This window comes from Nelumbo nucifera, chromosome 6, assembly GCF_055504915.1.
Source record: "Nelumbo nucifera cultivar China Antique chromosome 6, China Antique-T2T, whole genome shotgun sequence".
NCBI lineage: Eukaryota > Viridiplantae > Streptophyta > Magnoliopsida > Proteales > Nelumbonaceae > Nelumbo > Nelumbo nucifera.
This window is the reverse complement of record NC_142654.1, coordinates 6629925-6644158: the sequence shown is the minus strand read 5'-3', so window position 1 is coordinate 6644158 and position 14234 is coordinate 6629925. Positions and strand designations below refer to the sequence as shown.

The following is a 14234-nucleotide window of genomic DNA, read 5'->3' as shown; positions in this document are numbered from 1 at the left end:
AAGTAGGGTACATGCTCGACCTGTCTGCACTTGGGTTAAGTTGACATCGGTTGTCCTTAAGGGTTCGACTCGTTGCATGCCAGGGTTCGCTATTTGTTACAAGGTTCGTGCCCGAACCGCCTGCGCCTTGGGCGTTGTAAGTACTTAGTTCATGTTGATGAGGCGACTAAGTCTTGTACGCCGCCGAGGTCTTTTCATTAGCTCGACGTTTTAGCCCTTAGGCTGGAGGAGTGGCTCGTGGCCCACTCTCGGGCTGCCCATGCCATAGAGGTGACTGGGTCCTGTTGTGTCAAGGTCATGTTAGCTCAGTATTCTGGCCCTTAGGCTTAGGGAGTGGCTCGTGGCCTACTCGATTCTTATAGATAATATTGCCTTAGGTTGGATCGGGGTTCCAAATTTCGACTGTCGGGGTGACGTAGACCTGTCGAGCTGGGGTCCTCCCGACCTGTTCGCCCGCGGCGAGATCGGGGTAGCCGGTCTCTCTCGTCTGCCGCGGGGGGAGGCCTGATTTTTTGGGAGATTTTGGGGGGCCTCTCCTTGGCCGGAGGGGCGCTCGTTCTGGCGGCGAGACTTGGCTTGCTGCGAGGCTGGGCGTTGAGACGGGAGCTGAGGCTGCTAAAGATGGGGTTGAAGCAGTTGGGGGAACTGCTGCTGATACTGATACTGATACTGATACTGATACTGATACTGATACTGATACTGATACTGATACTGATACTGATACTGATACTGATACTGGGAGACCTGGTGCAGAACGTATTGTTGATAGAGCTGAAGTTGTTGGAACTGTTGCATTTGAGCTTGCATGGCCTGCATGCATTGCATCAAGTCCTCCAGTTGGTTCGGGCTGGTCACTGGGGGCACGACCGAAGGTTCGGTGAACGTCGTTCCGACTGTAGCAGGGAGTGGGGCGATGACAGGTTCCACTATGAGAGGCACATTCAAGCTGGGGATTCCATCCGCTGAGCGGGGGCGGTGAACTGTCCGATACAGACAATAGGAAGCTGGGGTTGTTCCCTGGAGTTATCCATTTCCGTGCTTCGTCCGACGTTGCTAGAGGAAGCCACGAGCATTGGATTGTTTAAAGGAGGGAAAGAACCGAAAGAGTTTAGAGAGAAAGGCCTTTTGAAGCGTTTCCCATAGACGGTGCCAAATGATGTAGCGCAATCTGGTCACTCCTAGCTGGCACTCGCGTGGCTCCTGAGAGGTACCTGAAACGAGAGGAAAGAGGAAGAACTCCCGGGGGGTTTCCCGACGGTAACGCTCCGATGCTTAAGTTAGTATTGTGTGCAAGAAGCTGAAGGAAAACGAAGGCTAAGAGTGCAGGTTGCGCGAGTGATTTGATGATACCTTATTCCTTGAGAATAAGCCCCTTATAACTGAATTCCGTTGCTTCAGGCCTTCTGACCTCTGACAGGGCAGGTATAACCGCCACTGTCAGTCTGCCACAGCCGTTACAGGCATGGCTGAGGTGGCACGCGCGGGGCCGTCGTTGCAGAGTACGTGTCTGTCAGGTGCGGGATGCCTTTCTAAAGGTGGCAGGCGCGGCGAGGGGGACATGCCTGCTGTCCATAGGTTTGTCGGGTACGGCGGTTGGGCAGGAAGCCCTCTTGTGGTATACCGAACTGCTCTTTTGCGAATTACCCTGAGTTGGGCTATCCTTTGAGTGACGGGCCGCCTATGGTTGGTTATGCCGAGCTAACCGACCCGAGGTCTTTGTGCCTCGGGACGTCCGGAGAAGAATCGATGCGTTCTTACCTAGGAGTGACCCGAGGTCCATTGGGAGGAGCTCGGATCTCAAAAGAGGTTAGGGTGCCCCGAACTCGAGACCCCCCAAATTGCCTTAACCCCGGGGAGGAGGTGCGGGCAAGGCGGCTTTCGGCGAGTAGTTTACCTGCCGAGTTGCCGTGCTGAACTCGGCGGGACTTTCCATCCGAGTTGTGCTCACGTTCGTTGCGTTGTCATGCTGAGTCACTGTTTTGAACAAGGTCACGCCCACGTATACCTGTGCTACGAGGTCGGGTCAAATCACCTCCATCAATTATCCTTTTAATTTGTGGGAAAAAATTTAATAAAAAAAAAAGAAAGACAGAGAACATAGATCTAGATTGATTGGAGGCATCGATTGAGTCAGGGTGCCCCGGGGGGGGCTGTGAATAATAATCACACCACGCCGGTGCCGGCTGGGAATAGAAAGTCGAGCATGTGGGGTGGTCGGGAGCCGCGAGGGTCACGAGCCTCCCACGCAAAAGGCGCAGCAGCAGCAGCAGTTGCCAGTGCCCTGCGGGGCCCACTCACATTGACGTGGAGTTATCACTTTCGACGCGTGTCGGTTGCCGTCCATGGTGGCGATTGTAGTGAAGGAGCAGGCCGACCACATTCCACAAAATCCAAATCAACTCGCCGAGTTTTTCTCTTTTTTTGACGTGGGATGATTGCTGTCCCGACCACTCTGGGTCCAATGCGTTTGGACTCTTCGAGTCCATTAAAATTTTGACACGTCATATAGTGCTTATTGACCATTACTTACAACCGGCTGAAAGTTTATAAGTGATAAAAATAATTTTAAATAAAAAAATTAATAACTTTTTAAAACTAATACCGACAGAAATTTTCAAAGCACTGCCGTTTCGGACTCTAACCTTTCTCTCCAACCTTACCATTCAGTGCAACAAGCATTCGTCAACGGTGTTCAAACTACAACAGAATGGCGACTGTAAATTTTAACGATGACATAACAGAGAGTCAGAGACGGGCATAAACGTAACGGAAGACGGTCAGGTAGTTCTGGTGACGGTTTTTTCATTCTTGAAACGGAGAGTCGGGATTATGAACTTCAAGGTGTGGGTGGAGAGGTTGGTGGTGAACGTTCATGACTTGGTGACAAAGGTTTAGGTATACTGATCAACGAACATGTGCTGGAGTTGGTTCATCGATTGGTGCAGTGGTTGCCGACTTGCCGTGGTGTTACACGAGTAGAATCTGAGGACGTGAGGGTTTAAAAAATTTCTGTCGGTATTAGCTTTAAAAATTTATTAATCTTTTTATTTAAAATTATTTTTGTCACTGATAAAGTTTCAGCCGATTGCAACTAATGGTCAGTGGAGCACTGAATAACGTGTCAAAACTTTAATGGACTCGAAGAGAAAATCCCTTCGAGTCCAAATGTATTGGATTCGGAGTTTAATAGTTTGGCCGGTTTTTTACTTTTTTTAATTTAAAAATTTTTATTTTTTGTTAAAATTGGCCGTTTGTTCGATTTGAATGATCAGACTGTTCGACCCCAGAACCGTACCCCTGACCAGTTTTTTGATCGATTCGATTTTAAAAACCTTGGTGTAAACCTTTAGGCTCTATTTGAGAATTATGTAAATGAAACGTAAATCCCAGTTCAAGGTAAATATATATTCTGGTTCAATTAATGCAATTATGTATTGATAAATAAGAAAGAACACATTTTTCAATGTATATTTACATCCAAAAATGAGATATAAATGTATATGATAAAAATGAAGTAAATTTGTATTCAATGTGTGGGCTTTTGTTAAAAAAGGCATATATTTTATTGGTATTCATGTTTACATATTAAAGCTAAAAACCTTTTTGATAAGAAGATAAATTTGTCAATGCAAAACTAATCTAACTTTGCATTTATATGAATCATTTTACACTTTACATATTGCATTCACACTTTATTTGCATCGCTCCCAAACAAAAGCCTTAAGAGAAATAATAATAAAACAAAAAAAAAACTTGTGAAGATAAAATCCGATTTTCATAGAAGGCAAAATTCTTTTTTCCAATGAATTTATTTAAATAAAACTGTTATTTGTTTTTTCATTAATAAAAAATCATCCTCAAATTTAAGCAAACGAATTCCTCATTTCGTCTGAGCGAGTGATCCACAAAGCTCATCAATGAGTGTAAGAGAACGAGACTCGTTTCATTAAACTTATGATAGGCATGGAACTTGGGCAGTGTTTATCATACTTCTTGAAAGTCATTTCAATTGAATAAATGAAATTTTGCTTCGCAATTGTTTTTGCTGTGTGGTTCATCTCCATTTTTGTTTTGCTTTATGTTTCAATATAATACAGAAAACAAATGTTATCCAGAAATTGAATAGTTTTTCCAAGTGATCGAATTGTAACTCTAGGAAAATGGTTTCTGTTCTAAATTTACATTCAATAGATGTCTGGTCCTACTCAATTCAAATCTAATGATATATAGTCAATGCTTTTTCTATTGTTTAAGCTTGTTTTACAATTGAATAGGTTTATCAAAAAATATACAATTGAATACCATATCTTTTCTTTTAGGGTAAAATACAAAAATCTCTCTTGAAGTTTCTATCAATCATAAAACCCCCTTTATAGTTTCATTTTAACAAATGCCTCCCCTGAACTTTTAAGAAGATCAAATAAAACCTCCTTTTCGTCACTGTCCCAAATAGAAAACGTTTGATTAATGCATCAGTTTTTTCTAAATACCCATTCTACCCTTTTATAAATTATTTACATACAAAATTACTGAAATAACTCCATTTTAAATCAATAAAAACCTTCTTTAACGATCATCTCTTACATACAAAATTACTGAAGTATGTATTTTTGTTGAGTTAAAATGGGATTATTTCCGTAATTTTGTATGTAAAATAATTTATAAAAGGGTAGAGTGGATATTTGAAAAAAAAACTGGTGCATCAGTCTAACGTTTTCCATCTAGAATGGTGACAGAAGGGAGGCTTTTGTCGAATTTCTGAAAATTTCAGAGGAGGTATTTGTTCAAATAAAACTATAGGGAAGGTTTTTGTATTTTACCCTTTATTTTATTTACTTAATTTGAAGTTAAGTATCTCTAACTTGCAATAATTGATTAATTGATAGCTTAAACATTTGAAAGAGAAAGCTCTCTCTCTCTTAGTATCGTTGATCTACGAAATCAAATTAATGTATGTATCTCTATATATCCACCCCTTTTTTTCACATACTATCTTAATAAATTCATCATTTGCTAATGCATGTGCAATAGTTGTATTTTTTATCTCTGAAGTCTGCACCGAGTATACATATTTTCTTTTCTTCTTTTTTTCTGCTTACAGGTTGAACCGAACTTACACCGGCTAAACGGCTTTACTGAACTTTCATTGGAGCATTTTTTTGAAGCATGTTGGAGCTTTTAGGCTAAGAAAAATAAATGAATGGTGAGATTTGAATGTATTTTAATTAAAGAAAAATATTTTCTTTCCTTTGCTCAATACAGCTTAAGCAGCCCCTAATGCAATGTTTGGTATTGTGGCTGTTCTTACTTAAAATGTTGTTACATCAAAGACATCCAAGGCGTTTTGAGTAATATGAATTTTCTGTTTGGTTGAGTTAAAACAGTCATAAAGTGTTTTTTTTTTAATTTTTAAGAAGCATAAACCATGAAGTGTTGAAGGATTATCAAATTAATGTTCCTCTATTGGTTGCCCATTTGAAAAAAACAGTCAAGATTACAATGTAAATTTGGCATACTCGTATATAGGCATATCATATTTGTATTGGCATATCTTAGACATATATGGATAGAAACGATAAACCAGTGTTTTTGTAAGATTTTACTTTTTAGAGATATGGGCCCCAACCCTCTAATCGTTTATAAAAAAAGTAAAATAAATGAAAAAAATGTGATTATCAATAATAATGTTTATAGATACCCAGTTTTGGATATTGGGTATTGATGTCAATTGGGCCAATGGCGAGCCTACACAGGTCAAGTGGCGAAGAACATAGCAGAATCAATTGGGTTGCGGACAGAGCTGGTGTCAACACATCGTGCTGGACCAATCAGGGCGCACCCTAGGTTGGGCTTGGCAAATCTTGTGGAGCCAATCGTGCGTCCTCACTTGGCGCTCCCAGACGATTGCGCCTTTGGTACAGACTACATCTAGGCCGTTCGAGGTCACCTGCCTTCTAGCGGCCTCAAGTACAAATAAGAGATGACCCCCACAAGGTAAAATATCTCAGAACTTAACTCTGAAGCACTCTTCTTGCTCTCTGAGATCTCTTGCTCTTTATTGGCCTCGACTTCGGGCACCTCGTACCTCGGCTTAGGAGAGAACTAACAATGTTGACCTCGACCAATAGGCCTCTTCGCGGGAGGTGCTGGTGGCACCTCGGCTGTCCTTTGATGGCCAATCTTCCTTGGCTGATCCTCCTCAGCCTTCTTCCCTCTGTCGCCCCCACCAATGGGGGCTGTGGACATGGGGTCCCCCTGGCGGGCCGACACCACGACCACTCTCCTCGGAGTTTCCCCCCCCCCCCCCCCCCCCCGAGGTGCCCTCTACTTGGCCCTTCTTCCTGGCCAAGGCGCCCTCCAATAGTAGTCTCTTGGCGTTCACAGGCATCTCTACAAGGAAAATAATACCAAACAACACGAAGAAAATGAGGACAATGGAGATGAAGGCGAGCAACTGAAATCGAGGGCTTTGGCGAAGTAGGAAACTCTTGGAAGCGAAGGCACTAGTGAACAAGTGACGGTCGAAGCCGAGGCCCCTATTTAAAGAAAATGGATGGCCCAGATCGCGTGGGATCTAACGGTTGACAAACGACCGCCTTTGCTACCCATCTGCTGACCGACACCCGTGGCCTACCTTGGGTAGACGAAACAACGCTTGGTGAACTAAAGCACCTCCTCACCGCAACTCGCTGGTCAACCCAACCGTGATGACTCAGCAAAAGTGCGGTCTAGTTCACCCGCGCCCCATCCTCCCTACGACGACGGCTCAGCAACCCGTTGAGGGCTTGGCCCCCAACTCGCCAATTTAGGGACTCGCAACTAGCGTGACCCGTATCCGGCTCTGGGAACCGCTTCCTTCACGACCCACGACACCGCATAAAGAGACTCCCTCACAAAGCGACCAAGTCACCAGCTCGGGTACCCTTGCACTTCCTCCTCGGCACCCTCAGCCGAAGCCGAGGCCTTGCGAGACGCACCCAGCATTCACAAGACTAGGGGGTAACCTCCCTTTCGCCCACCTCGCGCCACAGAAAACTTGGAGCCGAAGCCAAGGCCCCCCTCTGCATGTGTAACCAAGCCGAGGCCCTGCACGAGCCTCGACCATCCTCGCAATTCAAAGGAAAAGCATACCGATGCCAGTGCAGGCCACGATGCGCACAGGTCTATTGACGCCTCCTGGTACGAGACAATGCACTCCCTTCGCCTGAAGCCAAGGCCCCTCCTATCTCGGATCCCCACCCCGACCTTGGGAGTGGGGGGCAAATGATGTAGGTGCATCCGGTTGGGCCAATGGCGAACCTACACACGTCAGGCGGCGAAGCACATAGCGGGACCAATCAGGTTGCGGGCAGAGCTGGTGTCAGCACCTCGCGCTGGACCAATCAGGGCACACACTAGGCTGGGGTTGGCAGGCCTCGCGGAGCTAATCACGCGCCCTCACCTGGTGCTCCCAGTCAATCGCTCCCTCGGTACAGGCTACATCTGTCCAAGGTCACCCGCCCCCTGGCGGCCTCAAGTACAAATAAGAGGTGACCCCCACAAAGTAAACGATCCCAAAACTTAGCTCTCAAACACTCTTCTTGCTCTCTGAGATCTCTTGCTCTTTAATAGTCTTGTCTTTGGTGCCTGCACCCAAGATCTTGTCCACCTTCCACCTCTTGTTCTTAACTTGACCATCGGATCCTCCGCCTTGCAAAATCTATCTATCTGCCCTCGACCATCTCAGACACCTCGACTTCGGGCACCTTGTACCTCGGCTTAGGAGTAAACTGACAGTATTGAACTTGACCAATCCGAACATCAACATGTATATTGATATTTTAATCCTTAAAAACATTACAATGGCGTGGCTATTAGTTTTCATCTTACGTCGTATTCTAGAAATTAGTGCTGTGAATGGGTCAATTTTGTCCAATCAATTAAATCGAATAAAACCAATAATTTTTGTTTGTTCCAAATAGACTATATAATTGGTTTTATCTTGATTAATAATTGGTTTAATTTTGATTATTGATTGTTTCAAATAGATTATATATATAAAAGGTTTTTCTTAGTTTTCATATAATTTTTATTATACTTTATGGGTAAGTTGGATATATAATATTAGTTAAAACAATTAATTTATTAATATATAAATAATTGTTATTGTACTATTATTTTATTAAAGTTATATTATCAAAATTCAAGTTTAGGTTATTATTGTTTTAAATTATTATTTAAATAAATAAATATAAATATTAGTATAATCATGTCTATTGGGTCCATGATTTTGATCATAACTAATAATCAGTTCAGGACTAAAACATATCTTATCGGGATCCATTGACATACCTATTAAGAAATATATTTTGGTACATCACATACCCGTGAAACCCACACACAAATCTTGCCTCCAAAATAAAAAAAATTAATATTTTAGTATATGCTCCTAAAACCATTAGATCTGCATCTTGCCATTAATCTTTCCAATCACTACAAAATATTTATTTTTGAATTTGATCAATACAATATACAATAGGGTGATGCCATAATGAACAAATTTCATGTCAAAACTCAAAAGTCAAAACGTTGTTTTGATACGAAATATTCGAGCCTGAGGACCGAAAAAGAGGTATGACAATTAGCCGATCTTTTTACGATCCAACGACGAGGAAGAGGAATTAAATACGGACGAGGGAACCAAATATGAGGCTTTGGACGGCAGGGAGAGTAGGACAGAGAGAGAGAGAGAAAGGGAGGGATAGAACAGAACATGGGAATTGCATGTCTTAATTGCACAAAACCCTGCAGGCTGCAGCTGCACATATATGGATCATGCAAATCTTCTCTTTCCCGCTTCCCCCATCACTTCACTATTCACTCGCTCTTTCCTTTTTTTTTTTCGATTAAAATATTAAAGATATGTGTAAATAATTAAATGATGGGCCTTTGGGCTCTGGACCTCTGGTAGCCTCCTCCACAGTCCACAGTCCACTCCTATTTAAAAAGATGACCCATCTTAATTAGGTCTATCGTCAAGCCTAAGCCTCTTTCTGTACAGTGACTACAGTCTCAAGCATACCCAGTTTATCAGTATATTAATTTCTCTCTCTATATATATTTTACAGGTAACAAGGTTAGTTGCTTGTGCTAGTGTAGCGTAGTAGTATATTATAGGGATAGGAACTGTCGAGCTGAGCACTCTTTGGACAACAGCAGAAATAAGCAGCATCAACAACGTTGGCTTTGGTCCTCTGCGTCTGCGTGTCTACACTACGAGGTTGGTTGCGTGTTGGAACTTCTTCTTCTGTTTCTGCTTCTGCTTCTGCCTGCCTCTCTGATTGTTTGAGTGAAGGAATCTGTCTGCGTTTCTCTGTTTTTTCCTCTACTTCTCCGCCCTTCCTATAATCCTCCTAGTCTAACATAAAAGGAAGATATATAGAATAGAAGAGCAGCATCACCCACCCACTTCGTGTACTAATAACATACGAAGCTGAGAGTCCCATCGGATCGGCGAAAGAGGGAGCAGAGACTTCTATCGTCACTGTCGTTCTCTCAAGTTCTCATCTCTCTCCCATTTTTCTTTCTCCGTGGTTTATGACTAGTTCTTATCATCTGATTTAGGTCTTCTGCTGTTACATGTGCTGCTTCGGTCTCTCTGGGCCTTTGTTTGAGCAGTTCATGGCTTTAGGATGTTTTTTATCCTTTGGAGCTTTTATTAAGGCATGCTAACTAGGTACCTTTCTCTCTATCTAAACTTGATTTTTTTGTCTTTTTCTGTTGAAGGTGGTTTCTTCTTTCTCATTATTACTTATTCCACGGTGAGAAGCTGAAGTACTGGGTGCTTTTTCCATCTGTGTTTTTTTCGTTTATCTTCATTAGTTTCCTGGTTTAAATAAAAAAAAAAGAAAAGAAAATGGAGGGATATCCAAGGAATGGAGAGGTATGTCCGCAGTTGCTTGATTTAATTCCGGATGAAAGAGAGTGGGTAGCGAGAAGAGACGAGGGAAACTATGGAGTTTCAGATGATAAAAAGCTAGAACTCAGGCTTGGACTCCCTGGAGTAGATTGGTTTACCAAAGAAAGCAACAGGAGCAACGGTAACGAGAGGGAGGAATCGCTTCTCTCTCTTGGTTGTTTTTCTTCTATAATTTCTATGACCCCCAACGACAGTAATAACAGTAGCAGCGGCAGCAACACCAGCAACAACAACGTTTCTCATGTCGCAAAGAGAGGATTTTTAGATACGGTTGAAGAAAAAGCAGAAGAAACATGGGGGGGAAACAAGGGGAACCCAAGCGAGAAGCTTTCATTTTCTGAAAAATCAGCTGGCGGTCTTTTTTCTTCTCCATGGTCTTCTGGTTCTTCCCCCACTCCATCTAATCTGGCTTTCCAGATGAATACTCAACAACAACAACAACAGCAGCAGCTAAAGCCTTCGTTTCTTCAGTTGCCGATCCCGCAAGGCTTGCCCGTTATGACAAAGGAATCTCCGCAGGCTTGTAGCACAAAAGTGGCGGAGTTGCAGAACCCAGAGATGAAGGCATGTTCGCCAGCTTCTGCAAATACAGCTGTTCCCAACAGCTCTCAGAAAAGGTACCCCAGCTTTTATTACTTTTCCTCCTGATATTTTCTTTCTTTTATTCGGTCGTCTTCATTTATTGTTTGATATTCTGGGTCAGGTATTCGGTGATGTAAAAACAAGCGCTTTTCTTTTTAAGCAAATTTTTAGGTTCTTTTGTATTTTCTAGGTTTTTGCAAGAAAGCAGCGAGTTCTGAGTAATGGCGCTTTATGTAAAAGGGACAACTTTTCACTGTTAAGAACTTTTTTTTTTGCTTTATTTTCATTTTCATCATTGAACGCTGGAAAATTGTTTTAGCAATTCACGTTTGATTCTTGTTTTTCTGGATCTACTGCTGGTCCTGCTGAAGGTTTTTCTTTCTATCTAAGCTGGGAATGCTTTTTTTGGGGGGTTGCCAATCTAAACTGATAATGTAGACCTTTAAAACTTATCTCTTCAATTTATTTTTGTTACTCTCGCTTTGAAAGTTGAGTCTGTCTTGGTGTTTACATTGTTTACGAACTAAATTTATTGGGAGTAGCTGCTTTTTTTTTCCTGGAAATATTTTCGCTGCTTGTTTTCCATATGGTGATTCTAGTTTTTGGTTTTGTTTTCCTTTCCGGACTGGTATCTTGGTGTGAGTCATTGTTATACTTGTTCATCTATGGAAAATGTGAGTTATTCATTTGACTACTGTTTTTCTTGTCCCTTTCTGGTGACTTGTTGGCCTAAAAACGTAAAGCAGAATCGCTCCATCTCCCGTTGTGGGGTGGCCTCCTGTTCGATCATTCCGGAAAAACCTTGCAAACAGTAGCTCTTCAAAGCCACCACCTCCTGAAACGCACAAGGTTTTACCAGCTGAGGTGACCACCGGAAAGCCTAGAGATAGCAAGAATTTGTTTGTGAAGATCAACATGGATGGAGTTCCTATCGGCAGAAAAGTGGATCTTAAAGCCTATGATAGCTATGAAAAGCTCTCCTCTGCGGTAGATGAACTCTTTAGAGGCCTTCTTGCAGGTTGTCTACGTCGTTAAGTACTTAAGGTTTAAATCTCCTTTTTTTTTTCTACAGGTTATAGAAACTCAATATTAGATAAGGTTAAAGATGTTTTAATTCCTTGTATTACGGACGGAGCCAGATTCTTCCGGTGGGCTACTGTACAAATCTTGGAAAAAAGAAAATGTTGGGGAGCCCACCTCCTTCATCACCCTTTAGCTCCGTCCTTGCTTGCATGTATTATAACTCGTAATAATCCATGTTTATTTGGCCTTGCTGAACTGTTGCTTTAGATGATTTTTTTTTTCTCTTTTTGGTGTGTGAAGAAAGTAAATAGTAGATCGAGATGGCAGTTTGTTGATTCATTTTGCTTTCTTGTTTAGCTCAAAGAGATTCTTCAGTTGTTGGAAATAAAAACAAGACGGAAGAGGAGAAGGCAATTACAGGATTATTAGACGGTAGTGGGGAATATACTCTTGTTTACGAGGATAACGAAGGAGACAGGATGCTGGTTGGAGATGTCCCATGGCAGTAAGCATCTTCCCACTGTAAATCTGGTGTTTATTTTTAAACAAATGCTGATGGAGATTCTTCATATTTTCATGCATACTTATATTTTTTTGTTCGATGAAATCTTCACTCCTCTTTTTAGTTCCATTAATCACTTGCTTACACAAAACCCGAGACAGAAAGGTGTACCTTTTAACTAAAATACATGTGATTCCTGCTCGACAAACCCTTGGTGCCTGATTCTTTTCTCATATATATTTGAATCTATCTATCAAAAGTTGTTATTATATCTGAAAACCCAAAAGCATCAACCACTTTTTCTGTAACTTGTTGAATTAATTCCCACATAAACCATGGTTCATTCATATTCAACATCTGTTTGTACAGTATGTTCGTATCAACGGTGAAGAGGCTGCGTGTGTTGAAGAGCTCTGAACTTCCCGCATTACACAGTAAGCATACTAGTTAACCCACTTGAGAAAAAGGTCATATTCGTATGGTTTGTTCAGTACCTTTAGGTAAGTATAGCGAGGTTGTGATATGATGATTCCTTTGATCAGTTGGCAGCACTGTGCGAGGAAAGACTCCATTAATTGGCAGCACTGGAGTAAGGTGAACAAAGAGTTGTTCTATGGAGACTCCATTAATTTGGTTTCAAAATGTGCCTTTCCTTTTTTTTTTCTTTTTTGCAGTATTAATTAGTGCTTGTATTCTGTGGGGGATGGACTCTCTCTCTCTAGCTCGCTCGCTCACATTTTTTGTTTTCTCGCAATTTGCTACTGCACTGCTAGCTGTTTGTCGTTTGTACAAAAGAAAAGGCAGCTCGATGGGTTATATATATAAGCAAGCACTGATGAGTTTACAAATGGTGTCCAAAACCCTCAATTAATCAATTAAGCAACGCCGAAGAAAACGTCCCTATGTCCCTATGCATCGACTGACTGTACCCCTACCTGAAATCCTAAACCACTTGAATCCGAAGTGGGAAAAGAGCTTTAGTTATGCTGCTAAAGTCGTGATGGTAACCAAACATGCCTTAATATATCGCACCCTGTGGCCTGTACTGTCAGTCAAACGTCAGTATCATGACGCTGTTAACCCATTGAATTCCCTCTATTATTTTTTCCTTGGGTGGATACCGTGGGATGAAGTGACGAACGCAAAACTAAAAGAGTCCTCTGCAACTGATGAAAGGAATCGTTATATATATATATATATACCAAACTTTCAAAGTGTAGGGTCCTAATTAATTGCGAGCTGGGTTGTCTTTATATCCGAATGAATGACCGATTAATCCAGTCGCTTACGCTAACGCTACGTCCCCAAGAGATGCAATGCATTTTGCTGTCACCGGATTGTGGGGAAGAATGTAAAATTGATGCAAGAACCAAGTGACCAATGGGTATTGTGAGATAAATGGATGAAGGATATATATGAATCGTCCAAAGTTATTTGAGGGGCCATGTGCCGGGGATGGGGGCAGTCTCCGAGTCTCCATCACCATCAGCGTGTGCATGCGCTGTTCCGAAGTGCAAACCATCGATTTGCTCGTTTGAATGTCTCATTTGGGTTTTGGAGTATGTGCGCTCATGAGAGAATGTGTTGTTCACAAGCTCTGCAAGGGTCACCCTCACAAGTTCAGCCTTTCAAGCATGATGGGCTGTAAAGTTCTTATACTTTGGTTTTTTCCTCCCTTTAGTTTTGTGTGAGGCCGGCCGGCCATTGAAGCCAGACCACCACATTTTTCTCTCAAGTCCCAATGAACTTTTTTGGCCATGGCCAGACCTCGCTTTTAGGTGGGAAAATAAAATAAAATAGGATACGCCATTTAGTACTTTCTGTTCTTAGTCTGACAACTTTTTGATGGTTGAATGGAATGGTGGATGATAGATGATAGATGGATGGATGGATGGATTATCTCTTTTTTTGGCCCCTTTCAAAATGTAAATCAGGCTGCCCAACAGAATTGGGTTTAATGGTGTATTTTTCATCTGATCGTGTTTTCTTTTACAATCTGATCAAGTGATCCGTAGCATATATAGCAGTGTTTGATTAGAATGCAAAGTCTAGATTCACCATTGCAACCAGTAGCGAGGGATTCAGGACTCGGGGGAGGAGGATCCCATCAATGTCGGTTCTCATGGGGGTCATGACATCAATTGGGTTATTGACCAGGAGTGAAGGGTC

At 42.2% G+C, this 14234-nt stretch overlaps 1 protein-coding gene across 4 annotated transcripts; it reads left to right on the top strand.

The window, feature by feature from the left end:
• The first annotated feature begins 9013 nt into the window (after positions 1-9013).
• LOC104604483 (auxin-responsive protein IAA26-like) lies at positions 9014-12913 on the top strand. 4 transcript variants are annotated; one of them, XM_010268836.3, is made up of 7 exons: positions 9014-9259; positions 9604-9715; positions 9862-10575; positions 11284-11558; positions 11921-12068; positions 12435-12499; positions 12608-12913. In XM_010268836.3, the coding sequence occupies exons 3-7, from the start codon at positions 9896-9898 to the stop codon at positions 12661-12663; spliced, it is 1224 nt and encodes a 407-aa protein (XP_010267138.1). In that variant the 5' UTR covers positions 9014-9259; positions 9604-9715; positions 9862-9895; the 3' UTR covers positions 12664-12913. The 4 variants fall into 4 exon arrangements, with proteins under 4 accessions (XP_010267138.1, XP_010267139.1, XP_010267136.1 ...); XM_010268837.3 differs by lacking the exon at positions 9604-9715 and having other exon boundaries at positions 9016-9259; positions 9766-10575; positions 11287-11558; XM_010268834.3 differs by lacking the exon at positions 9604-9715 and having other exon boundaries at positions 9016-9259; positions 9766-10575.
• The last annotated feature ends 1321 nt before the right edge of the window (positions 12914-14234 follow it).